The 27,302-nt window shown below is 40.8% G+C and overlaps 1 protein-coding gene across 7 annotated transcripts in view; it reads left to right on the top strand.

Moving 5' to 3' along the window:
• LOC122555774 (diacylglycerol kinase delta-like) overlaps nt 1-27,302 on the top strand; it is a 152,516-nt gene that overhangs the window by 82,981 nt on the left and 42,233 nt on the right. For all 7 annotated transcript variants that reach the window (XM_043701902.1, XM_043701900.1, XM_043701899.1 and 4 more), the window contains 15 exons: nt 1,330-1,434; nt 4,213-4,345; nt 6,610-6,716; nt 10,494-10,619; nt 12,114-12,216; nt 13,011-13,173; nt 14,399-14,507; nt 14,906-15,045; nt 16,098-16,182; nt 16,692-16,786; nt 17,420-17,519; nt 20,715-20,979; nt 21,391-21,543; nt 22,738-22,866; nt 26,304-26,403. In XM_043701902.1, coding sequence (XP_043557837.1) covers nt 1,330-1,434; nt 4,213-4,345; nt 6,610-6,716; nt 10,494-10,619; nt 12,114-12,216; nt 13,011-13,173; nt 14,399-14,507; nt 14,906-15,045; nt 16,098-16,182; nt 16,692-16,786; nt 17,420-17,519; nt 20,715-20,979; nt 21,391-21,543; nt 22,738-22,866; nt 26,304-26,403 — 1,913 coding nt within the window. The remainder of the gene's footprint in view (nt 1-1,329; nt 1,435-4,212; nt 4,346-6,609; nt 6,717-10,493; nt 10,620-12,113; nt 12,217-13,010; nt 13,174-14,398; nt 14,508-14,905; nt 15,046-16,097; nt 16,183-16,691; nt 16,787-17,419; nt 17,520-20,714; nt 20,980-21,390; nt 21,544-22,737; nt 22,867-26,303; nt 26,404-27,302) is intronic.

Raw genomic sequence — 27,302 nt, 5'->3', positions numbered from 1 at the left:
ACTTTCAGCGTCAGGGAGAGAGTGTTAACGGGTACTGTCAGCATCAGGGAGAGAGAGCCAACAGGTACTGTCAGCGTCAGAGAGTGAGAGCGCCAACGGGCACTGTCAGAGTCAGGGAGAGAGTGTTAACGGGTACTGTCAGTGTCAGGGAGAGAGAGCCAACGGGCAGTGTCAGCGTCAGAGAGAGAGAGCCAACGGGCACTGTCAGCGTCAGGGAGAGAGAGCCAACGGGTACTGTCATTGTCAGGGAGAGAGAGCCAACATGCACTGTCACTGTCAGGGAGAGAGAGACAACGGGCACTGTCGGCATCAGGGAGAGAGAGTCAACGGGCACTGTCAGTGTCAGGGAGAGAGAGACAACGGGCACTGTCAGTACGCCGGAGATGGTCACACGAAGTTAGCCAAGAAGCACTGTCAATGTCAGAGACATAGCCAACAGGCATTGTCACTATGAGGAGAGGCAGCCGACAGACACTGTTGGTGTGAAAGAGTCAACAGACGTCAGTCTGAACAAGAGAGCCAACAGACACAGACAGTTTAAGGGATATAGCCCGCATGTGCCATTATTGTGAGACAAGGAACCAACAGGCAGTCTCTTTGGGAATGGAGAGTCAACAGGCCCATATACTTTGTTCATTTCAGGGTTGGATCTATTGGTGATGGAATTCTCTGCCTGCTATTTTGTCTACCAGAAATCCAACTTATTCGTCTGAAAGTGTTGTCAGAATATTTTACAAAAACCATTTCTTTTTAATGTGAAATGTCCCGAGGGAATTTTCAGAGTGATACATTTTTGCAGCTTACTCTTATTATATGTTTTAATTATGTCAAAAATCCTTTGGCAGTGATTCTCTGCCTCCAATCCTGAACATTTTGGCTGATACCTGGGAACAACACCTCACGTGCCAATCTCTAAAGGATCATTTCATCATGAACATACCCAACAATACATATCAAAGGGCACTTCTTCCTTGAGCAGCACCATAACTGACTCCATTTGCATTGTCACTTGACTGTCCACATGCCTTCACACTTCAAGGTTCAGTGGGATTCACTAGTCATCTGGAACAGGTATCCTGCCTAATCTTTACCAGCTGATCCAGTACTATTAAGTTCAATTGCTTAGTCCCTACTGCCTTCCAAACAGAAAACCCTTCTATGAAGATAATCTGCTGATGGCATTTAGAGGCTAGTTGTGAAATGTCAACTGCAATACAAATTTAACTTGAAAATGTTGAATGTTCTTCTAGGTTTGATCTATAGATCTTTACTGATAGTGTCAGTGGAGAAATTGTTTTTACGTAGCCCGGTATATACTTGATTTTGCAGATAATTACCCCTTTTCGAAAGCTGATCTTGTGTGCTGAAAACCGCAAGGAGATGGAAGATTGGATTGCAGCAATGAAAACTATCCAGAGCAGGGATCACTTTGAGGTGAGGTGCCTGAAAGGCAGCAATTGCTGCACCTTCAGGAATGTGAATGTGAACTGATGACTGCAAATTACACAATGACATTAAGGACACTTGTGGCAGGTGGGAAATCTGGTGAGATTTTACAGATTCAGTGTGATTGAAGCAATGATCAGGATCTAGGCTTTGAAGCATTTCAGGGTGACAGATTTGTTTATTATTCATTCATGGAATGAGTGTGTCACTGGCTAGGCCATAATTTATTGTCCATCCCTGATTGCCCAGAGGGCAGTTGAGAATCAACCACATTGCTGTGCGTCTACAGTCACATGTAGGCCAGGCCAGGTAAGGACAGCAGATTCCCTTCCCTAAAGAACACTAGTGAAGTAGATGGGTTTTTCCTGAGAAATGACAGTGGTTTTATGGTCATAATTAAACTCTTATTTCCCAATTCTTATTGAATTCACATTCTACGGTGGGATTTGATCCTTCGTTCCCCAGAACATTACCTGGGTTTCTGGTTTAACAGTCTTGCGATAATACCACTAGGCCATCACCTACCTTACTGACCAGCTGGCCCTCCTCCATATCTGGAGCTGGAAAGAGAGTTCTGGCAGCAGTTCAATTGTCGGGACCATCTAAATCAAGCTAAATCCAACCATATTCCACATGGTAAAGAAGTACCATATAGATGGCTAAAGAAAATTCAACTGAGTTCCTTCTCAGAATATTAGGTTTTTTTTCTGTTCATGTACAGCTTAGGTTTCCATTTATTGCTACTGTCTTCCACCTAGAACTCTTCTGAATCTTCATTCCATCCGTTCCTCTCAAACAGATCTATGAAAACTCAGACCAGCATTTTCAATACTTTTCTCTTTAATTCTACCCATTGTGTTTCCACTTAGTAATTCCGCTTTGTAATACTGTCATTATGTACTTTATTAATAGTTTAATCACTCTTCCCTTCCATCTTGATTACCACCATTTTTGTTGCCTTCCAATATCCAATATTGTATAATCTCTTGTGTTTAGATCCCACTGGTGTCCAGGGTACAGCCAGCTCTCTTTTATTCCTCCTAACTCTCACTGTTCTCACTGGACTTGTGCTTCCAGTTCCACTTCTGACATTGGTGTGAAGATAACTCAGTTGACTAGTTTTTCCTTGGCTTTCTTATCTGCTAGTCCCCTAGCTGCTACTGGCACCTAATTCCTCAAACTCCTATTTTAAGACTCCCGCCTGCTTTTCCATGCATTGTTGATTTGTATATAAGTCAGGAATTCTAGCTTTCACTCCATCTTTCTCAGAATTTCTCACCTATTCTGTTAGGTTCTTTATTCCTGCAGATGACACAACATTTAGAGTCATAGAGATGGACAGCACGGAAACAGACCCTTCGGTCCAACCCATCCATGCCGACCAGATATCCCAACCCAATTTAGTCCCACCTCCCAACACCCAGACCATATCCCTCCAAACCCTTCCTATTCATATACCCATCCAAATGCCTGTTAAACGTTGCAATTGTACTAGCCTCCACCACTTCCTCTGGCGGCTTATTCTATACACGTATCACCCTCTGCGTGAAAATGTTGCCCGTTAGATTTCTTTTATATCTTTCCCCTCTCACCCTAAACCTATGCCCTCTAGTTTTGGACTCCCCGACCCCAGGGAAAAGACATTGTTTATTTATCCTATCGATGCCCTCATGATTTTGTAAACTTCTATAAGGTCACCGCACAGCCTCCGACGCTCCAGGAAAAACAGACCCAGCCTGTTCAGCCTCTCCCTATAGCTCAAATCCTCTAATCCTGACAACTTTGTTGTTAATCTTTTCTGAACCCTTTCAAGTTTCGCAGCATCTTTCTGATCGAAGCAGACCAGAATTGCACGCGATATTCTAACAGTGGCATTTCAAAACTTTGGAGCACAACTGGGATAAAAGGTCTGTTTATTCCGGTAACAATAGTCACCCATAATCAATTCTTGCTTGAACTAAGAACTATTAATTTTCATGGTAACCACTTGCTTCACTGTGCCACGTTAGTGCTCGTGGTTACCACCTTTTGGCTCACTGGCCTAATGTGTGACACAAAACATCATGCCCTGTATGCTCAAGGGAGACTACTTTTACTTCCTGCCTCCTCAGTATAGTTTAAAATTGTTTTATCCTTCAAAGGAGGATAAATCAACATTTTTAAAAAGCTTGCTTATAAAGCATGTATTGTTATTGCTTCCGTGTAATAGTATAGTCAAGGTGGAATTTGGCCTATCTTATAATCCATCACAACACCCTAATTGAGCAAGTGACTGACAGATTTACAAAGGGAAGGAGTGTTGTCCTCATTGAGTTACGCAATTTGCACTATGATCATGCACATTGAGCAGTGTATGTTTGTTTAAAACAGTTTGTGTCAGAACTAATATTGGATTTGTTCTCCTTTGTGACCTTATACACAGCATTAGAGTAAAGAACAACATGGTAACTAACTAAGAATATTTGTCTGCTTTCATGCTCACATTACAAATACAGCATCCAACAGGTAAAGCCACAAAGAGTGGAGCCCAACCAGGCATAAGAATTCTAAAAATCCGATCTGATGTGTTGCAACTTTTCCAAGCACGTTGTTGTATAGATGAGCATATCTTCAATATTTTGCCAGCTACTCCCATACAATCATGCAATCCTGGAAGCTAGTTGCCATGATTTGGATCCAATAGAGTAACTGGCAAGTAGTATGTATTTTCTGACAGTATATGGTAAGCACTTCTTATGCTTTCTCCTCGTGCTTTTCCCTATGCAGTCAACCCAGTACAGCATGGACCATTTCTCAGGGATGCACAACTGGTATGCCTGCTCACACGCACGGCCAACATACTGCAATGTGTGTCGAGAGGCCCTGTCAGGGGTTACATCTCATGGATTGTCCTGTGAAGGTAAGAATCAAAGCTCTCTCACTTAGCCAGTCATGAAACCTTTACGCTGAGAATTTATCCTTTGTCTTGAATTTATGATTAACAGCTGACCAGGCCCTGTCCTTTCCCTGCCCTGTCTGACTATCACAGATGGTTTAATTATAATTTCCATTATAAACAAAGTATCAGTTTCTTTGGGATAGTATTAATGCATAGCTCACAGGATTGTTCTTCACAAAGAGTGATGCAGAAACTGGATAGTTCTTTCCTCAGAGAGTAGGATGGATTCTTTCTGTTTCTGTGGAATCAGGAGCCTTTCAAAAAAAACTTTAAAAAATGCCTTCATTTTCACATTCTTCCTTTGTTTACTCCTGTTGAGTTTGACTTTTTTTTGTTGAATATTTTGATCTATTTATATTCTTTTTTTTATTGCCAAATCAGACAATGCGTTGGAAGTGTGGTATGATTCATTTTAGTTAAAATCATATATAAATCATACATTAGATTTGAATTAGTGTTTAGCTGTTTAAGTACTGCCCACACTAAGTATAACTTATTGGATTGTGTAATCAACTTTGACAAGTAAACAAGGAATAATTATGAGGAAAACAGAATCAACAGAACTTAAAAATGTCTTTTTAGAGAATATTCAAAGAATATTTTTTGACTTGTGAGGTTCCTTTTGTAAGTTTCCTGAAAATGAGTCTTCCACAATAAGAGATCTTAAGAGTTCATTTCTTTGACAAAGAATCTAAGTGGTCAAACCTCAGTGGTGTAATTCTGTGTCTGTAAAAGATACAGTTAAGAATGTTTCTGTTTCTGTAAAGGATTTTGATCGTTTGGGAGCCATGATAAATGACGCTTTCACTTTATAAGGAATCCTAATTGCTATACAGTATAACTTCCCTATAAGTCCCCTATTAAAGAGAGCGTAGGTCCCAGTGACACAAAGTCTGAAAACTGAGGGGCTCCCAATCACCTCTGGAGTTTCTGATAGCCTTCACTCCAATGACAACCACTCATTCAATAATGCTCGGAAGGGTGTACACTATCTACCAAGAAAGGTGATCGATAAGCTGGCAGTTATGGGATCCAAACAAAAACATAAATTGTAAGAAAACCTCAGCAGGTCTGTCTGCATCTGTGAACACAAAGCAGAATTAACACTTCAGGTCCAATGACCCTTCTTCAAAATTGATTGTAGCTATGAAAAGGTTGCTGCAGATGGGGTGGAGGGATGGAGAAGGAGTTAATGATAGATGGAGATGGAGCCCAGAGAGAGAGAGAGAAAATAGTGACTAGGTAGACAAAAGAATAGGTAGAGGTCAGTCTGGGAGAATCAGTAGCTGCGAATTGGGACCATTAGTGGCTGACAATAGGTTGTTTGCAGTAGCAGCCTAAGTAATGACAAGGCCTAGTGTGTGGCGGTTTGAGTAAGGACATGAGAGAAGGTGCTCTTGCTCTAAAATTCTTGAACTCAATATTGAGTCCTAAAGACTGCAACATCTCCAAACAAAAAAATGGGGTGCTGTTCTTCAAGCTTGCACTGAACTTTTCTGGAACAATGGAGTAAGCTTGAGACAGCAATGTTGCCCAAGGAATGTGGTAGTGTGTTGCAGTGGTTGGCAGCAGAAAATTCAGTCATTTTGCAGACAGGCCGTAGATGTTTTGCAAAGTAATTCCCCAGTCTGTACTTCATTTCCCCAGTGTAGAGAAGACCACATTGTGAGCAGCAAATACAGTAGACTAGATTGAGTGAAGTGCAGGTAAATTACTGCTTCACCTGGAAGGTGTGTTTGGTGCTTTGGATAGTGAGGAGGGAGAAAGTATACGAGCAGAGTTGCATGTTCTATGATTGCATGGGTATGTGGAGGTGTGGGGATGCTTTGGGAGTGGAGGAGGAATGGACCAAGGTATCCCAAAAGGGACAGTTCCTGCAGAAGGCTGACAAGGGAATGGAGGGGAATATATGTCTGGTGATAGCATTCTGCTAAAAGATGATGGAAATGATGGCTAATAATCCTGTAGATGTGGATGTTTCTGGTGTTCTAAATGAGACCAGGGGTGGACAAGGACGGTTCAGGCCTTTTGACCAGGAAGAAACGGAGCGTCCTGACAACATCCTCATGAGGGAGAGACATGTAAGAGGGTCCACCTTGGGAGTCCCCATCAAAGCTGAGCACCAGATTGTCTGACCATCCTACCCCACTGCCTCTCAAATGAAATATTTTTGTATACAATAGCTACTGAAAACTCTTGTGTATCTTCTCCTTTCTGATTCACAGTGTGCAAGTTCAAAGCTCACAAGCGCTGTGCTGTGAGAGCAACCAACAACTGCAAGTGGACAACATTGGCCTCAATTGCTAAAGATATAATTGAAGATGAAGATGGGGTAAGCTGTACGTGGAGAGACAAGCGAATGTTGGAAAATTGAAAGCAGCGGAAGTGCTGGTTACAGCCTGTTAACCAGGCACTGCTTTTAAAGTGAAATTTATTACAACTTGTATGTTGGTGCATGAGTTACCCTTAGTTTGTGGCTGGAGTTGGAGCTAGTGAGAGTTGAATTCAGAACACTCTAAAATCATTCCATCAGGAACATCTATCACTGCAAAATAAGTAATTATCACGAGAATATGACTCTTGGCAATGAATATTAACCTAGGAGAAGATGGCACTGAGAAGTTATCATTTACCAGTCAGATGTGGCACTGAGCACCTAGTGGTCTCCACTGGTTTGGCACTGGAGGGGTATAATATGACATGGGGCAGTGAATGCGTATTAGAGGAAACATGGCACTGGACAGTGAATGATAAATAAAAGAAATATGGCACTGGGCAATAAGTAGATCCCAGGGATATGTAGCACTTGGTAAAGAGTAAATGCCAGAGGGAATATAGCACCGGGCAGTGAGTAGACATCGCAGAGAATATAGCACTGGGCATTAAGTACATAACAGAGGGAGTATAACACTGAGCATTGAGTATTTACTAGGTGGAATATAGAACTGGGCTGTGAGTGATTGCAACAAGAAATATAGCATTGGGTAATGACCAGGATGAATATAGTACTGAGCATTGAGTAGATGTCAGGAAGATTAGAGAACTGACCAGCAAGTGATTGCCAGTGGGACTGGTTATTTACCATAAAATTTTACCATAAAAGCATTTCAAATTGACATTTTTAGATTTAAAAGATTTGCACAAATAAATGGAAGGGATCGTATTGCCGAACCTGAGCACCTTTTGAAAATCCTCTTTGTATTTTAAATAACGTAGCTCCCCTTATTGGTAGATTGTGGTAAAGCAGCAGTTTTTAATTTCAATTTATTGGCGTCTGATTTCAAAGAAAGAACCAGCACTTGTCATAATTTCAGGACAACTCAAGGCACTTAACAGCTAAAGAAAGAGGTTTGAAGTGGAGTCACTTTTATAGAAGAGAAAAAACATGGCTAATTTATGAGTCGCAATATCCGCAAGCAAAAATGCAATTAAAATTTTTAACTATTTAAGAGATTGAGAAATAAATATGAACAAGAAATAGATAGGAATATGATTCACTTCTGTGAATAGTGTTTTTGTACTTTGTTATGTTCACCTGAACAGAGAGGTACTCCCTGTTCAGCTTGGTATTTAAAGGTTGGTATGTCTATCAGTTTCAGAATTCCCACACTATTATCACCAAAATATTATCCTCAAATCCAAGAAAGTAGCTTTGTACGAACAAGTCTGATTCAGAAGTGATAATGATATCAGGAACATGGGAAAGTAAGAAATGGGGGCTGAAGTAGACCACTTGCCCCCTTGACCCTGCTTCCTCGATCAGCTAGAATGTGACTGATCTTATAACTCAGCACCATTTTTCTGTATTATCCCTGAATTCCTTGATGTCTTTAATATCTAGAAACTTATCAATCACTGTCTTGAATAAATTCAACAACTGAGCCTCGTGGTCTTCTGGAGTAGAGAATGCTAAAGATTTACTACAATTCTCAAGTGAAGAAATTCTTCCTCATTTCAGTCCTAAATGACTTACTCATTCTGAGGCTGTGTCTCTTGATTCTCGATCCCTCCCCATTCCATTCCTCAGCCAAGGAATCATCCTTCCTGCAACTACCCTGTGAAGTTCGGAACCAATTTATATGCTTCAATGAGAGCACGATTCATCCTTCTAAACTCTAGACAATGTATCAAGTTTTCTCAATCTCCTTGTAGGACAATCCCACTAATCCAGGGATCAGTCTGGCAAACCTTTATTGTTTTCCTTCTATGGTAAGGATATCAAATTTGCACACAATTCTTCAAGTGCAGTCTCATCACAAAGCTCTGTACAACTGCAGCAAGACCTCCTTACTCTTATACTCAAGTCCTTTATTATTGGTACCCGTTGATTGTATTGGTCACCCAATTAATATGTATGTTCCAACATTCCATCTGCCATCCTAATTGCTTGCTGCACCTGCATATTAGCTTTCAGTAACCTAGAAACAAAAGGACCCAAGTCGCTTTGGGCATCAACGCTTAAAAATGTGTTGCTGGAAAAGCTCAGCAGGTCAGGCAGCATCAAAGGAACAGGAGAATCGATGTTTCGGGTATCAGCGCGTCTTCTCCTAGTCCGCTTTGGGCATCAACCCTTTGCAATTTCTCACTGTTTTAAGAAATACTCTGTATTTCTGTTTTTCCTAACAAAATGGATAATGTTACATTTGTCCACATATTCCAATTTATTGGTGGTTAAGATAATATTCTCGAGTTTATCAGCCTCAAGGTTCTGCTTTTAAATTCAGCCCTTAGCAGCTGCTATTCACTAAAGAGAACCTCTTTTGTTTTTCCAGTCCTGCCTATGTCATTGGTACCTATGTGAACCAGGGCTGACAATTATTTGGACTGATGTTTTCCTGCAAGTACTGAGTTACTACTGAAAACCTACATTATGTTTAAAATAATATCTTCCAGCTCCCTTTGTTTGCAGATATAGTGTGCCAATATTGACAACTGTAGAAGCGCAGCAGGTCAGGCAGCATCCAAGGAACAGGAGAATCGACGTTTTGGGCATAAGCCCTTCTTCAGGAAGGGCTTCAGGAAGCCCTTCCTGAAGAAGGGCTTATGCCCGAAACGTCGATTCTCCTGTTCCTTGGATGCTGCCTGACCTGCTGCGCTTTTCCAGCAACACATTTTCAGCTCTGATCTCCAGCATCTGCAGTCCTCACTTTCTCCTTGACAACTGTAGAATGTCACTTGTTTCATCCATTGCTATAGCAGTGACTTACTAATGTACAGTTCACCTTGCACAGCTTTTCATAATGTCCTTTTTACTGTATTAGGATATCAGTTATGAAGCCTCGAGACAGATAAATCAGTGCTGCAATTTGTGATGTCCACTTACACTGGGTTTATGCTGTCCCCTTATCATCCCATTTCTCTCCCCTCAGTCGAAGCAAAACACTGAGACACAGTAGTTTTACCTCCTTTTCTATTCTGGGCCTTGGAGGGAGAGAGAACAATCATCCCTGTGCACAGAGACATGAATTCACGGTCTTCTCTGGGACAGCAGTTTCTCAATGAACCTTTATAGTCATTTTACAGGGAGGAGCATCCAGATAAGGCAACATACGTATCAATTGGGTGACCAATACAATCAACAGGTACCAATAATAAAGATTAAGCCATTTGCTGTTACACAATGAATAACTGGTTTCACATAATAAATACTTTCCACCTTGTTAAACTGACCTCACATACCCAATGCTACCTCATCTTATTAAATGGCTCTACATTATGACTGCTTTTCAACCTTGTAACCCATTACCCTTGCCTGCATCACCCCATTGTTAACTGTAAGTTCTTATCTGATCTGAGTCATGCTCAGCTGAACCCCTTGTTTCACAAAATTCAGAACCTAACTCTTCCCTGCCTACGCTCAGCTGAATCTGCTTATACCCTATTCACATTCTCACCCTTACAATAGGGCCTATGCTGGTATCTTTACTTGGGTTTGTGCAGGTCGTTTTGCTGTAATTGGTGCCCCTTTTGATGGAATCTCTCATTCGTCTTTGTGTCAGTTTCACTGGTTGACTTTGATTTACGCTAATTCTTCCCTAATGCACATCATCTCATTATCAGTACTGATGACTGTATTATACTGTGCTTCTCTTCTCCTTTTCTTATTCAGGTCTCAATGCCACATCAGTGGTTGGAAGGCAACCTGCCTGTCAGTGCAAAATGTACTGTCTGTGACAAAACATGCGGCAGTGTTCTGAGACTGCAGGATTGGCGCTGCCTGTGGTGCAAGGCGATGGTAAGTCATGGCGGTTCAAAGCATTTTGACTGTTTAGTTAATCAAGACATGGTCCTCACATCATATCAATAAATGTTTTTTTTTGTTGACTTGTCAGCCTGCAGGGCATAAACCAGTACCTTAAGCCTGACAAATGGGTGTGATTTTAAATCAGGGAAAAATTTCAGCTGCTGACTGTTCAACTTTACAGCAATCAGTTTGCAAGCTTTTTGCATAAGTTTTTTGCAAAATTAATGATCTTGTGATCCTGTAATGTTAGCTGATTGTTAAAATATCCACTGTGATTTTTGACTTCATTACTCAGTACCTCTCTTATTCCCCTTTCTCCCTCTCCTACCTGACTACCTGTATCCTTATTTTTCATTTTCCTTATTTCCCTTACTTCATCGCAACACTCCTGTACCCCACCCTTCCCTTACCAAACAATGCTATTATATCTCCTCCTCTTCACATCTCTGCCAATACATTCTCTCTACTCACTGCTGAATCTTCTCACTGACATCCATCCCTGCCCACGACTTTCTGTTTATTTGCTTCTTATCCACACTTGTTTCCTATTTGTCCTTTTTGCTGCATTAGGATATCAGTTCTGAGGAAGAGTCACCGGGCCCGAAACGTTAACTTTGATTTCTCTCCACTGATGCTGCCTGACCTGCTAACCTTTTTTCAGTAGCTTCTGTTTTTAGTTCTGATTTACAGCATCCGCAATCCTTTCAGTTTTTCTTGTTTCACATTTCCCTCATTGCTTCCCTCAATTCCGCTTCCACAACTTCAAACTCTCTCCCATTACTGCCTTTCTCTCCCTTCCTATCTCTATCCCATTCCTCATCTCAGTGTCCTGTCAATCCACAATTGTTGTAGACATTTCCAGCAATACCAGTCATCCCATGGAGTTCTTTCCATGGAATGAGCTGCAGACCAGTGCTATGAACAGTCTTTATCTGACTGCATATTTTAGTGGGCCAGATCCCTGCACAGAGTCCACTCCTGTAGAGAAGGAACAGTGCCAAGTCACAGCAGGAGACTAGATCATAGTTTGAATAGACTAAAACTCTTTGTGCCCTTTAAGGAAAACATTGATATGATTATTAGGCGTTGAAGTACAGAAATTACATATGCTGGTTAAGAGGTTTTACCATTTGCCACAATTTAACCAGGCAGTTGTGTTTGAAGTTACAGCAATTGTTAGCTGGATGAAACCAAGTTCATGTTTTGCTTGTGTAGGCATACCAAGTAACTGAGTTCAATCAATGCCATACAAAATTTGGAATTTTATGCAAGGAAATTGTATGCATCCATTAGAAAAGTCACATCATCACTCGTGCAACCAAATATATGAGAGTCTGTCAATCTGTTGTAAACTTGAACAGATAAATCTTAATTCGTATTTTCTCCCTCACTGCTAATCACATCTTCTGCTCTTCTCTTGATCAATTTTGACCTCCAGTTTGGATCACTTCATGCTAATTTGTATGTCATAATTATTTCCTCCAGGTGCACACAGCCTGTAAAGACATGCTTCCCATTAAATGTCCTCTGGGACAGTGTAAGGTTTCTGTTATTCCTCCGACTGCACTCAACAGCATTGACTCTGATGGTGAGTTCAGTGCCTTTGTTTCACCTGTTCTAAGAGCAATTTGCCTGCATTTATCACAAACTCTTTTGAATCGAGGGGAACAAGGACATTAGAATTAACTCAAGGTTAGGAGTGGGTGAGATATTTGTCCCAAGTCTAATAATGAGTGATTTGTATGTGATCTGAGGAGCAGAGAGAATGGCACAAACAGACCAAGAGAAGATGTCACAGGGAGATTTTGAGAGTGTGTGTGAAGGACTGTTGACAGTGACAGTGAGAGGGTATCAGTGGATGTCAGCCTGTGATAAAATGTCAGTGACTGTGAATGGGTGGAAGATAATTTGTGAATGAATGAGTGTTAGAAAGTACCCATGCCAGTTTGGGTGCAGCTGTGGGTTGATGTCTGGGAGTTTGAACAACTATGAGTAGTTTTGAAGAGACAACAATTGTGAGTGAGTTAATGAAGATATGATGGAGTGGCTGACTGTATATGGGTCCACAACTTTGTTGAAACGTGCTATAATCACCCATGGTAACTTCAGCCTGACAGCAGCCCAGCTATATGCTGTGAATGAGTAAGACACAGGGCTCTGCTATGATACCAGTTGCGTACTCAGTCCTAGTGCTGCCCTCTAATCCGTGGTAAGATCCGAAATGACATATCCAATAAAAGTCACAATGACCCAAACTTACAAATCAGCATTGTTAGAGGTACAGCGCTCAGGGTTGACAGGTACTGTCAACTACTGAACTCACTGCTTTTTCTCAATGACTGACTAATTAAAATGTTTAATCTCATTCCTGCTGTTCTTCAGGGTTTTGGAAAGCAACGTGCCCACCATCATGTACCAGTCCACTTCTTGTGTTTGTGAACTCTAAAAGTGGCGATAACCAGGGGGTGAAGTTCTTGAGGAGATTCAAGCAGTTGCTGAACCCGGCTCAGGTGTTTGACTTGATGAACGGAGGCCCACATCTTGGGTAGGAGGTGCTTCACATTTCCTTCAAGCGCGCACACTTTGCAGTTCAGAGTTATCAGATTATAGGTTTTATTAAGACAAAATCAAAACTGCTCTTGTGGAGTTGGCAAGTAATTGCGGGTGTAGCAATCGCCTCAGTCACAAAGTTAGGAAAAGACTTGAGAGTTCCCACTCCAAGTGACTAGCTAGTGGCCATTGCTGGAAAGTTTTTAAGAATAGTTAGCAACAGCATGGGCCTAGCTATGATTCATTCCACATGCTTAAGACGTTGCTGGCCCTCACCATCCAATCCTGTGAATAATGTACAACCACATTGAGCATCCAGAGGTGCTTGTACAAACCAACTAGAAGGATTTTAAATTGTGGGAGTTCTAGTTGAGTGGGTCACCATAGTTGTCATTGTGAATGATAGAGTTCTAGTTTTGGAATTTATGCAAATGTTTGGTTTGAAGTTTGATCATGGGAGTTATCATTTGAGGTCTAATTTTAGGCATTATCGTTTGAGGTCTCATTACAGATTTATAATGTATAATTGCAGAAATTATATTTTCTACATGAATTATAATTGTTAATGGCACAGAATATTGTGCTTGGAGAAATAAACAAATGTGAATGGTAAACTACATGTGTGAGCAGAGATCTGTTTCTTCCAATGATTTTAGGAGTAATTTTGTGACTTCTTCAAAGAGGGCGTGGTATTTGACATTTATCTGGTTAAATTATGCAGGGCAAGTAAATGACATAAAATTAGGTAAACCCTTGAAAACCGTGATCACAGTATATTTTGCTTCAAGTTGATAGCAGAAATACTTGAGTAGAACATCAAATAATAGTGAGAAATAAAAGACTTCTTAAATTCAAGAATTAGCAACACTACAAACTTAGATATTTAAACAGAAGATGAGCTGAGGGCTGTTAAGGGTAATGATTGAGCAGGAGATTGAAATTGTAAGAAGTGGCATCTGGAAAACCGATGGGACAAATGGTTTTGTTTTGATTCTAGTACTCTGAGACTTAGCTGTTTTGGGTGGAAAGGCAAACATGTAAGTGTGGAAATAATTGTATAACAAAGAAGTGGAATTATAGTAATATTCATATTCAGTTGAGATGTGAAGTCAAACAGCTTTGGGAATGTTATTTAGGGTTTGTTCCATTTGTTGTGTTTGTTTTCAAGCAGCACAGACCAAACAACAGTGTCATTGTACACACTGTCTTTTTGTTTACAGTTTGCGGTTATTCCAAAAGTTTGACACATTTCGAATCCTAGTATGTGGTGGAGATGGCAGCGTTGGATGGGTGCTGTCTGAAATCGATAGTCTCAATCTTCACAAACAGGTATAGTGTGGAATCTTGTGTAGACAAGACAAATACTTTCTCTTTTTGATTTGAGCTAGAGACACAATAACAACAAATAATGGTTGGTGTTCACAATTCTCCAGCAAAGTAATCCAGAGAAAAATTACAAATCAGTCCGAGTCAAGTTTGATATTTGGGCCCATCATTCTATTCCTTGCAGAGCCAGTCTGCTCATTCTTTCATTGTTTTAATTAGTCCAGCTCCATTTTATTTTTGACTACTGTGAACATCAGATCCATCATTTCACTTCCTGTGTTTGAGAATGCTATAGTATGAGAGATTGAGATTATGGGTTTGGTACAGAGCCCAGCAGGTGAGGGTGGGGTGTTCTAGGAAATTGGTGATTCTTGTTTTTAGTAACTGCCAAACTTTCTCAGTGCCAGATGGGAGTTTTACCTTTGGGTACAGGAAATGATCTGGCACGTGTGCTTGGATGGGGATCAGCCTGTGATGATGACACTCAGCTTCCTCAGATCCTGGAGAAACTGGAAAGAGCAAGTACAAAAATGCTGGACAGGTGAGAACATTGTTAACAAATTTGCTCATTTTCTTATATTAGTTAAGTCAGTGCGAGGAGAAGCCTGTTTCACTGCATTCTGTTGATTTAACTTTAATGCACAATTGTGCAATACCATGTTTTTCCTTTGACACTTAGGTATACAAAGTGTTCACTATCTTTGTTTCTGAGAGGGGCAAAGTAGTCAGGGTTTCTGCTCCTGATTGCAGTTCTGCTGGATAGTGTGTATAGGATGCTGAGTGAGGACGGAATTGAGCATAACTGTGATGTTTTCTCACTGTCAAGTAACCTGCTGACTCTCTATAGGCTCACACATTTGTTGATGCTTGCGGAAGTTTTATCCGAGGATAGGTAAATGCTGACAAGGAGGTGAGGCGATAAGATATTCAGCACCAAGCTTATAGACATTAGTGATAGAAGCAGTATTGTTCAGTAACTGAGAAAAGATGCAAGAAAGTTTACTGCACAGTAACAAGCATCGTAACAAACTGTGGATGTGGCTAAGACAACAGCAAGCATTGTGGATCCTTGGGACACACCGTCAAGCACCTTGAGTTCATAATCCTGGACCAATCGGCTCAGGGAATAGGGGAGAACACAATGGTGCAGCAATCTGGAAGCAGCAAAGGGCCAGGTAATGGCCATTTCTCTTGCATAGGTGAGAGGCTATTTACTGAGTGCTTCGCAGATTAATTTCCATTGTTGGAAAAGGTTGAAGGTTACCTTCCTATAAGCTTGGTAAGGCTGCATTGTAGTAGGGATAGAATAATGCTGTGTTGTAAGGGATGGGTGAATAATCGTGCATAGTGGGAATCAAAGCAGTGTACTACTGGGTGAATGATAGTGCATGATATGGGGGATGGTAATGAAGCATGATGTGGATGGAAAAGGAATAGTGCATGGTGCAGGGAAAAGAAGAATAGTGCATGATATAAGGAATTAGTGTAACAATACATAATTGGGAGAAACATAATGGCCTGGAATCATGTGCAGTGGCTGAGAAAATGGATAACCCACAGGTAGTAGTTTAATCATAATGTTGATTTTTATAGATGGGGTATAATGGTTTACGAAACAAAAGTGCCACGACATTCCTCATCTTCACTGGGGATAGAGGATTTCAGTGATGATTTGGAGGTAAGGAGTCTGCACAATATGGGTACAACGATCGGTGCATCAAAAATAGTTGTCAAGTAATACAAGCTTACGGCATGGCCGTGACGTTCAGTAGTAATGTAATCAACTCTCATTGTTCATCAATCATTTAATGAAATGCTAGGGGTGAGGATGCAAATGTATTTCTGTATTCCGTTTTTGATACAAGCAAATTCTTCACTACTCCTCAGCCCCAACCTTTGCCTTTGTTAGACTGTAGAGCTTATGTTCCATTTTTCTCAGAGATAATAATGCTTTGAAGAATATTTTATATGTCATTAGATGAAGGGAGTTCTCTGAAAATCTGTGAAGGTTAAGGGAAGATTTGATAGATGATTAAAGTTATAAAAGATACTGATATGTGAAGAGCTGGGTGGCTTACGTTATTTCTAACTTCTATTCTTTGTTCCAGAGTAGCTTTTTCACTTTGTGCACAGTTATATGGGCTGGGCTGTGAGAGTGGCTAATGTAACTTGTGTTCAATTTGCCAGGTACAGCAGATTTCATTCTATGAGGATTCAGTTGCTGCACATCTCTCAAAAATCCTGACATCAGATCAGCATTCAGTGGTAATATCATCAGCCAAGTGAGTATTGTACAACAAAATGTATCTGGACTAAGTCAAATCGTCACAAGTCTGAGTGGTTTCAGCCGTTCCTTCCTGCTTTTCTCCATATTTCATGTATTTGTAGCTCCTTTCCCTCCAATCTGCCACTTAAAAAATAAACCAAGTGTGCAATTTGTGTTTTTTATAATCCACAGTTAGAGCAGCAGGCATTCTGTGTACTGAATTAACAACTGCAGAAATCTGTAGATGGACAGTGCCCAGTTATTTTGTTATCAGGACCAACCAAATTTCTCGATCGATGCAGACAAAGTCAGATGAAATGCAATAAAAGCAAAACAAAAAGCTCAGATTCATCACTGACAATACAAAATTTGATTTTGAACAAGTCTGATGAATGTTTTAACTTGGAGCAGTTCGAAGTGTGGCATCTGGTTGTCTCATGCAACCCTCCATTGCTCTAATTCAGTGATGGCCACATGATTAGTATTGATCACTCACACATCAAGAGACAGAAAAGGCAGCTAGGTCAAAGTAAATTTTACATGATGAAAACCAGCAGAGCTATTGAGAGGATGGCTACATTTGGTACAAGCCAGTCTGAATAATATCAGGTGCTGTTATTTGCATTGTTCACCTGCTTTCCCGTTGCAGAGTCCTTTGTGAAACAGTGAAAGATTTTGTTGCCCGGGTCGGGAAGGCTTATGAAAGAACAGCAGAGAACTGGGAAGAATCAGAGACTATGGCGAGAAAGGTATGCAGGGAAAGCTTTACCATCAACCACTTTTTCCCTTCAGTTTTCTCTGCTAGTGACACTGACTCAAAGTTCCACAGGCACTGGCATCCGTACTGTTAGATCACCTAAGTAGCTGAGATCAGACAATATGTGTCTGGTGCTAATTACCTGGGCGGCTTATTCTTTTTCTAGACTTAGTGGTCTGCATTTGGCCGTATTCAGTGTCACTTGGTACCAGTATTCGCTTTAAAATTTTGTTTTCAAATGTAATCAGTTTGTCCACTGGATAGTATTTCAAGTACAATAAGACTTTGTTTCAAGTCAGCTGCAGCAAACATGCAGCAAAGCAAGAGTATTGTTTACTGCTCCGACTGATTTTTCCACTAATCAAAGCTCCCCAAAGCCGTCTACCATCTACAAGCACAAATGAGGAGTGTGATGGAATACTCTCCACTTGATGATGCAACTTCAACCCAGCAGTCAAGAACCTCGACACCATCCAGACCAAAGCGACCCACTTGCTTGGCATCACGTCCACAAACATTCAGTCCCTCCTCCACCAAGCTCAGTACCAGTACTGTGTACTATCTACAAGATGCTGCAGAAATTCATCAAGACATCATCCAAGCTCACAATTGCTTCCATCTGGAAGGATAAGGGCAGCAGATACATTGGAACACTGCCACCTCCAAGATCCTCTCCAAGCCACTCGCCATCCTAACATTGCCGTTACTTCAGTGTGAGTGGTTCAAAATCCTGGATCTCCCTCCCAAATGACATTGTTGGTCTTTCTACAATACTTAGACTGCAGCAGTTCAAGAAGACAACTCACCATCACCTTCTCAACAGCAGCTAGGCACAGGCAATAAATGCTGGTCCAGCCAGTGATGCCCATGAACTATGAACTAATTCTAAAATCAATATCTCTTTATATTTGACTGGTTTCTAACTTCCTGTTTGACCCCTGCACACACACGCATGCACACATATACCCCACTTGCTTTCACTTGTTTAGCTCATTTTCAACCTGTTTCATTGGCTAGCCTAAAGTTCGACCTTGCAGTCTTACCATGAGACACAATATAGAAACCTTTACTGAAATCTAAATGTATCACATCCATTGTATTTCCACTACCAACAAGTTCTGTCATTTTGCAAAGAACCCCTATAAATTTGTTAACTAAGATGGCTTATTATTTTGTACAGATTTTCTCTTACTGTACCATACCTCAATAATTCACTCTCCCCTCTTATAGGATTCCTTCTGTATCTACAAGAGGTCTCTCTTATAGTCAGTACCCCTTGATCATTGAATTGACTTTTATCCTTGAGGTCGTTTAGTGGTTCCAGTGTTCCCTTTTTACACTGTCTATTATTCTAGAAATTCTGACTCGGTCTTAGTATTTGGTTATTCTTCCCTCATTTTCCATTTTAGCTATTGTCGAATAATATCCATTCCTTGCAATCATATTTATTTGTGTAAACCATTGTATGCTCACATTATATTATGAACAATCTTTTCTTGAACTTTCCATATTTTTGCTTCTATTATTTCCTCCTTTCTTTAGTAACATGCATTTGTTTTGTGTTCTGTAGAATATACCTAAACAGGAGCTATTTTGCCATTCTAATGATGCTAGCCAGTTTATCTTTGTAATTTACCTTCCGAAATTTGAAATCCCTATAGTACGTATTGCTATTTCTATTATAAGCTTAAATTTAAATGGCAACATATTGTAATCTCTCACTGTGGTTTGCTTTACAATCTTATTGTATTTCCTGTCTGTGATCTGCTGTAGCATCTCATTTAAGATCAGATCTGATAGCATCCTGGTCACAGGTTCATTTACCAATTGTCCCTTGCATTATTAGGTCAAGGTCCATGGCCTCACTCCTGTTTGCACCTTCAAATACTTTTCAGTCTATCCCTGGCAATTGATACAGTATGTAATCCCGTGAGTTCAAGAATTTACTTAGTGAATCTCTAATATAATTTGTGTGGATACATTCTACATTCTCCCTGTGTCTGCGTGGGTTTTCTCTGGATGCTCTAGTTCTCTCCCACAGTCCAAAGATGTGTAGGTCAGGTGGACTGGCCATGATAAATTGCCCATAGTGTCCAGAGATGGGCAGGCTAGGAGAGTTAGCCATAGAAAGTGCAGAATTGGAGGAATAGGCTGCAGTGGGGGGGAGGGGGGGGCTCTGGCAGAGATACTCTGTGGAAGTTGGTTTGAACTAGATGGGCCAAACGGCCGCCTTCCACACTGTAAGGATTCTATAATATATTACTGATCCTCTGTTTTCCTAGCTGGATAGTGTCCAACAGGTCTCCTTCTCTGACAAAGGATGTTCTTGGTACAGAGAGTGCAACAACTGATTCCTGGGATGGCAAGACTGACAAATGAGGAGAGGTTGAGTCAGTCAGGATTATATTTGTTGGGAGCTCAGAAGAATGAGGAGTAATTTCATAGAAACCTATAAAAGTTGAACGGTCTGGACAGAGTAAGTGCAGGAAGGACGCCCCCGCAGGTTCAGAACCAAGGGTCACAATTCAGAAGTTTAGGGTGAACCATTTAGGACTTAGATAATGAGAAATCTCTTCAGCCAGACAGTGGGAAGCCAGAAGGCAGTCAAGGCCAAGACATTGATTGATTTCAGGAAGGAGTTGGATGTAACACTTGGGGCTAACGGGACAAGAGGATATGGGAGTAAAGCAGGAACTAGCTATTCACTTAGGTGATCAGCCATCTGCTCAAAGCGCCAAATGGTCTATTCCTGCTTTCAATGTATCTCTGTCAACCGATGTCAACAGATTGTACCTGTCCTTTCAGATTTCCCATCATGCAATTTCCACCTTTTGCACAGCTTGTCGAGGCAGGTTTATACATGTTCCAAAGATGTTCTTTTCTATTATATCCCTTCCACTTTTTCTTTTCTACCAAAATCATCTTTGTTCCTGTATGTGTAGCAAATCAGTTCCATTGTTGAACCAGATTTCTGTAATGCCATTGATAATACAGCTTTTCCACCAAGAATCAACAAAAGTATCTCCTTATCCAAATTCCTTATGCACCTCATTGTACCATTACTCTTGATAACCATTGACTAACACTTGCTTTATTCCTTAAGATATTATAACTTTACTATCTCTGCACTCTTTATTGCCACAATATTTTCATTAACCATTCTGATATATTCTTCATTTTATCATAGTGTTCTGTCCTCAAAGAAAAACTGGACTCATTGCTTAAAACACTCAGTGATGAATCCCAGGCGGCATCATCCTTACCAAACCCGCCGCCAACAATTGCTGAAGAGCAAGAAGATTGTGAGACAACCAATATCACATGTGACCTGGCTGAGGACAGGCCGGTCTGCTCCCCCAGGCCACAGATATTCCGCCCAAGAGAGCAACTCATGTTGCGAGCAAATAGCTTGAAGAAGGCAATACGACAGATTATAGAACATGCAGAGAAAGGTAAGAGATCACGAGCAGCTCACTGCACAGTTAGTGGCTTTATTATGTTGATCTAGGCAAGCATTAGGCACCTAACCAGTCTGTACAAAACTTCCTGGCCCCTAATAATATGAATTAAAGGTTAACAGTAACCAAGATAAAAGATGGTTCAATGCAATGTCCACATCTCTTTTCATTGCTAAAACATTTTAGGTGTCTGGGTTTTACCAGTTTGAAATTTTCACAGAAATAACTCAACATTTTAAACATATAAGGGCAAATTAAAAATGCATCAATGTGTATTTGACCAGTAACAGACATGTTTAACAAGTAATCAGCACATTAAGTCATTGTGGAAAAAAAGTTATAAACAGCTTTAGTCGTATTGAATAGCTTACGATTGATAATCTTTGTTCTCACTGTTCTGTCTAGCTGTGGATGAGCAAAATGCACAGACACAGGATCAGGAAGGTTACACTTTTGGTCTCTGTTCAGAGGAAGAAAAGAGAGAATCCCAAACTGAAGACAAGATCTCACTGCATTCCTCGTATAGTGCCAATATTAAAGGAAGGGTCTACCGGAAAGGTACTGAACCTTGAAGTTCTCTGATACAGAACTGTACATGCATAAGACCATTTGATACAGTTATTATAGATTTTCATCTTTGAAAAAAGCTCTTACATGGACTAAGACACACAAGTTTGCAGAGATAGAATTCTAGATTTTCATGGAAAACATGGAGCACTTCCAAGAGATTTGGTGAAAAAGCACAACTGGGGAAAAAGGAGGAAAGGAAGAGAAATGTAACATGAGGGAAAAAGAGGAGTATGGAAAGACACCAAGAGATGAAACATCATGAGATTAGTGAGAGGAAACTTAGAACCTAATAGTAGTGTCTTAGAAGTAGGATATTGGTCAACATTAAATGAGAACTGTATGCAACAATGCCGTTAAAGCGATGTGGGGATTGGAAATATGGCAGGAACATCACCAACCAAATTCTGAGTCAGAATTGGCATTTAATGAGTCTTAGGGTAGGAATGGCACTGTCCAATTCCTGAAGGTAGGAATAGCACTGACATGGTCTGAGGATGAGAATGTACTGAACAAGGCCTAAGAACAGAAGTGGTGCAGAGCAAGGTCTGAGAGTGAGAATGACACTGAGGGTAATACTTAAATTTATAAATGTCTGAAGGTTGAAATGGCATTGACTTAAAATCTGCAAGTAAAAATTGAACTTTTTGGGAGCAGAACTGAATAGGGTCTGCAAGCGGAAATGTCATTGATTTTTGTTTGATGTATCTGCCTTTCACCTGAAGAATGTTGGACCATTCAGGGAGAGAATAGGAAAATACATAGTGGCAAAGAAACAATTTGTCAATTCAGCAAATGACTAACTCAGAAAGTGGAAGTACAACTTCTGGTAGTTGGCTTTGGTTCTTCATGGCTGTTGGTCTACCCTGGTTTAGACAAATGTTTTTAGAAGACCTGACAAAAAGATAAAATACATATTTTGCAAGCAAGTTGAAACTGGGAGCATTTATATTTAAGGCTTATGTGGCAGTTGTTTGTGCTGAACAGTCAGGCTTTCTTATTTGGATCATTTCATGGTTCCAGTCATTGTGATTCTCCTGAATTTTTACATTTCTGCAGTGCACTTCTGTTCACGTGAAGGATTGTTAGGTTGTGTGGGTAAGTCTTACAGTGTGGTTATAAGAATCTCAGTTTATAGTAACCAACAGAACGTAACTGGAGACTGTTGTCCTGTTGTCATTGCAGTGCCAAAGTCTCCCTGTGAGAGGAGGATCAGTAAAGGAAGCTTATCAATCGGCAGCTCATCTTCACTTCCTACTCCAACAGCAAATCGAGACAACTTGCCAATGCTTAACTCCAAGATTCTTTACCCAAGTAAGTGATGCTAAGAAAGCTAATAGAATGTTATCATTTATTGTGAGGGGGACTTGAATACAAAACTAGGGATTCTGCTTCAGTTCTTTAGGGCTCTGGTGAGACCACATGTGGAGTACCATGCATAGTGGACCATGGACACTTTATTTAAGCAGAGATGTAAATGTGCTGGAGGCAATTCAAGGAGGTTTACGAGTCTAATTACTAGAATGAGCAGTTTGTCTTATGAGGAAAGGTTGGACAGCTAGGCTTACATGTGCACGGGAACTTCGAAGATTAAGAGGTGACTTGATTGATACATATAAAATCCTGAAGGATCTTGACAGGGACAATGTGGAGAGGATGTTTCCTTTGGAGGGAAAACCTAGAACTTAGGGTCACTGGTCAAAAATAAGGGGGTGCCTATTTGAAAGAAATTAGCCACAATGTTTTTCTGAGAGTGTCATGTGTCTGTGAAACTCTTTCTGGAAAGGCAATGAAAACAGTTTCTTTGAATATCTTTAGTGCAAAAATGGATAGATTCTTGGTAAAGAAGGGGGTGAAAGTTTATCAGCAGTGGGCTCGAATACAGACTTATGGTAACAATCAGATCAACCAGGATCTTACTGAATGGCGGAGCAGGCTCAAGGGGCTGAATAACCTACTCCTGCTCCTTGTTCATATGCACTTAAACAATATCAGCAGTGACACAGTCCCTACTATTCACTGTACTTCTCACTTCAAAGACACCTGGAGCAAGACTTACCCTGAGCTACAGAGGGCAAATTAGAAATGAATGAAATCGAACAATTCACATGGAATTGACCAAAACAACAGTAGCAAAAACAACTCTGTCGACCCTGCAAAATTCTCCTCATCAACATCTAGGTGCTTGTTGCAACATTGGAATAGCTGTCTCAGCGATTAGTCAAACAGCAGCCTGGTATAATCATGCCCTTGGAATCAACGTCCCAGATGCCACCATCATTAATATTCCTGGTTACATCCCTACAGTACCGCCTGGATACATCCACCAGAGATGGTGGCACAATAGTATGCAGCCAAGAGGAGTTGCCCTGGGAATCCTTAATCCCATGAAATCTTAAGTTACCAAGTTAGACATAGACAAGGAAATATCCTGCTGAATATTACATTCTGCTCCTGATCAGCTGATGAACAAGTACTGGTTCATGTTTAATGTCACTTGGAGGAATCACTGAGGGGGGCGAGGGTGCAGTTTTTACTCTGGGTGACAGACTTCAATATCTATCAGTACGAGTGGCTCAGCAACACTGCTGCTGACAGAGTTGGCTGAGTCTTAAAGTAGCAGTTGCTAACTACCTTAAGACTCAATCAGCTCTGGCAGTAATGGTGGTACTGTTGAGATACTTGTGCCAACAGATATTGAAATCCATGACCCAGAGTAAATTCTGTGCCTGTGCCACCCTTCATGATTCCTCCATTTACACTAAACATGAATCAGTACTGGTTCATCAGCTGATTAGGGATGGAATGTGATAATCAGCAGGGTATGTGGCATGTGGTGAGGGAAATAACAAGGGAAAAAATGTACTTGACTTCATGCTCACCAGTCTAGTTGTCATCTGCCATGACAGTACTGGTATGAGCAACCACCACACAGTACCTGTAGAAACAGAGTTCCGTTTTCCTGTTGACGTTATCTTCCATTGTATGATGGCCCTGCCGCTGTGCTAAATGGAACAGCTTTCAGACACATTGAAGAACTCAAAGCTGATCATCCAGCAGCAGCAGAATCTGAAACTTCATTGTCCAGCATATCCCCCACTCTTGGAAAACCCCTAGTTCAATGATCAGTAGAGAGCAGCCCCAGCCACAATACAGGAATACTCACATGCTGAACAATAGAAACAGCAAGTGACAGACAGAGCTAAAGTTTTCCACAACAAACAGATGGGACCTAAGATCAGCAGTACTGCCACATCTAATTATGTAAGAACAGTTAAACAACCAACAGGAGGTGGAGGCTTCACAGATATTCACATATTCAATTATGGGGAAGCCCAGCACATCAGAACAAAAAATAAAACTGAAGTATTTGCATCCATCTTCAGCCAGGCTTGTCGAATGAAATGATCCATCTCAGGCTCTACGTTATGTCCCCATTATCAGAGATGCTGTTCTCCAACCAACTCCATGTGACATCAAGAAGTAGCTGAAGGCACTCAATGCTGTGGGCCCAGATAAAGTGTCCCAAAGAATCACACGTCTAACCAAGTCAAGAGGTCATAACTTTAACTGACAGGTGTCGGATTTAAAACAGATAAGGATGAATTTCTTCTCTCAAAAGGTGTTGAATCTGTGGAATTCACTACCCAGGGATGTGGTGTACACTGGGACACTGAATAAATTTGGGGAGGATATTTTCGACATTTTTAGTTTGTAACGGGTTATAGGGTTATGGGAATCAGGCAGGAAAGTGAAGTTCGGGCTGATGACATGCAATCCTGACTCGGAACTATATCACCATTCCTTCAATGTCACTGAGTCAAAAATCCTGGAACTCTCCCTAACGGCACTGTGTATCTACCTACAACTCAGGGCTGCTGCAGTTCAAGATGCAGCTCATCACCATCTTCTCAAGGTGACTAGCCTATCCTAGCCAGAGATTTGTGAACACTAAATTCACAGAATAAAAAAGACAACATTCCAGCTGATAACAATCTGGTAACCTTTACTGCAAACTGTAGTGGTCTGGTTGTATTTTTGGTGTAGGAAAAGCAAACACATGTTCATTTGTCATTCACAGTCAAGACTTATGCTGTAACTGACTATCCGTTAAAGTTATTGACTGTCCCTTTATCATTACTGACTGTACTTATGATTTGTGGCTGCATCATCTGGGCTCCTGACTCCCAACTTCTAGGCCAATGACTGAACTTTACAATCACTAATTTTACCTTACAGTTATTGATTGCACTTTATGGTTTATGGTGGCAACTGTTGAACAGCGAAACAGGTTATTGACTGTTTCAGAGTTGTAGAACGAGTAGTGAGATAGCCAGGAATGAGATTATCACTTCAGTAAAAAGCCAGAATTCATGCAAGGCCTGTCCCAAGTATAATGCAAAAGTAGGAAACACTGATGTTTTGAAATTTGTAACATTTACTTATTGAAAAGCTTGAACATATTGTTTCGATACCTTCCTTCTCATGTGGTAGTCTGCAAATTGTTTCTATTTTAACTCTTGCCTTTCACAGTTCAACACCTGATATCATCATCTGAGACACTGTGTGTCAGAAAATGTGGGGAAAAGGGGCTGAGGATCTGAACACTGTTTTCATACTGGACTCAGCAATGTTAACTTGGGAACTTTCCTTTTATTCAGGTGGGGGTGTAGTTGATTCTGTTTTGCGCTGGCTAGCGCTTACAATATTGATTTCACCACTTACTCCCTGTCCTCTGCACCTCCCATCAGGTTTAAGGGCTGGATTGGCTGCTTCCTTGGCTGGCGGATCTGTCATCAGCAAAATGTTATTTGTCCATGCTGATACTGTGAACCCGGAACCTGATATTCTGTATGTACCATGAGCAATCACTGTTTTTCTTTACCTCTTAATGTATCTTTCTGCTGTGCATTTATTCGAGGTGTTTCAATCTGATTCTAAATCATTCCTTTGGTTTATTTTAGATCTTATTTGTTGTGATTTCTGTTAATGCTGATCAAAGTAAATAATAAGTGCGAAGAAAATGTGATCTTTATAGTGTACGAGAACAGGCTGTTCCAGGTTAAGTAAAGCTCTAATTAGCTTGAGATTTAGGTTGTCTTGACATTGTCCCATCTGATATTTCAGGATCATATATAGTACATGTTCATTACAGATTAAAGTTACTTGTCCAACAGCAAAAGCAAAATACTGTAGATACTTGACATTAGAGAAAAGTAAAGTGCTAGGAATGCTGAAATCTGGCAGCTTCCATGGAGAAAGAAACAGATTCAGTGTTTCAGGTCAAGGACCTCGCTTCAGAACCCTCCATCTATACCTGTCCATTCAGACACCTGCAGATCAGTACTAGTTAGATTCAGACTAAAGCTCACTCACATGTCCCTCTCAGTTGTTCTTGCCTCCAATTATTGAAAGTTTGAGGTGAAAATGATAGTTAAGCAAGATGGGTACTCGAAGGCTATTATTGCTACTGGATCTGTACTTCGGGTGAGTCAAAACTTTCAAGAAGGCAAGGTAAATTTGCAAGAATAAAATTCATTTCTAATTCCCAGTCCATTAAATTAGAAACGGAAATGTGTTGCTGGAAAAGCGCAGCAGGTCAGGCAGCATCCAGGGAACAGGAGAATCGACGTTTCGGGCATAAGCCCTTCTTCAGGAATGGGGAAAGTTTGTCCAGCAGGCTAAGATAAAAGGTAGGGAGGAGGGACTTGGGGGAGGGGCGTCGGAAATGTGATAGGTAGAAAGAGGTC

The sequence above is a fragment of the Chiloscyllium plagiosum genome, chromosome 13, assembly GCF_004010195.1.
Source record: "Chiloscyllium plagiosum isolate BGI_BamShark_2017 chromosome 13, ASM401019v2, whole genome shotgun sequence".
Lineage (NCBI taxonomy): Eukaryota > Metazoa > Chordata > Chondrichthyes > Orectolobiformes > Hemiscylliidae > Chiloscyllium > Chiloscyllium plagiosum.
Note: the sequence above shows the minus strand (reverse complement) of the source record. Positions and strands in the feature narration are given on the sequence as shown.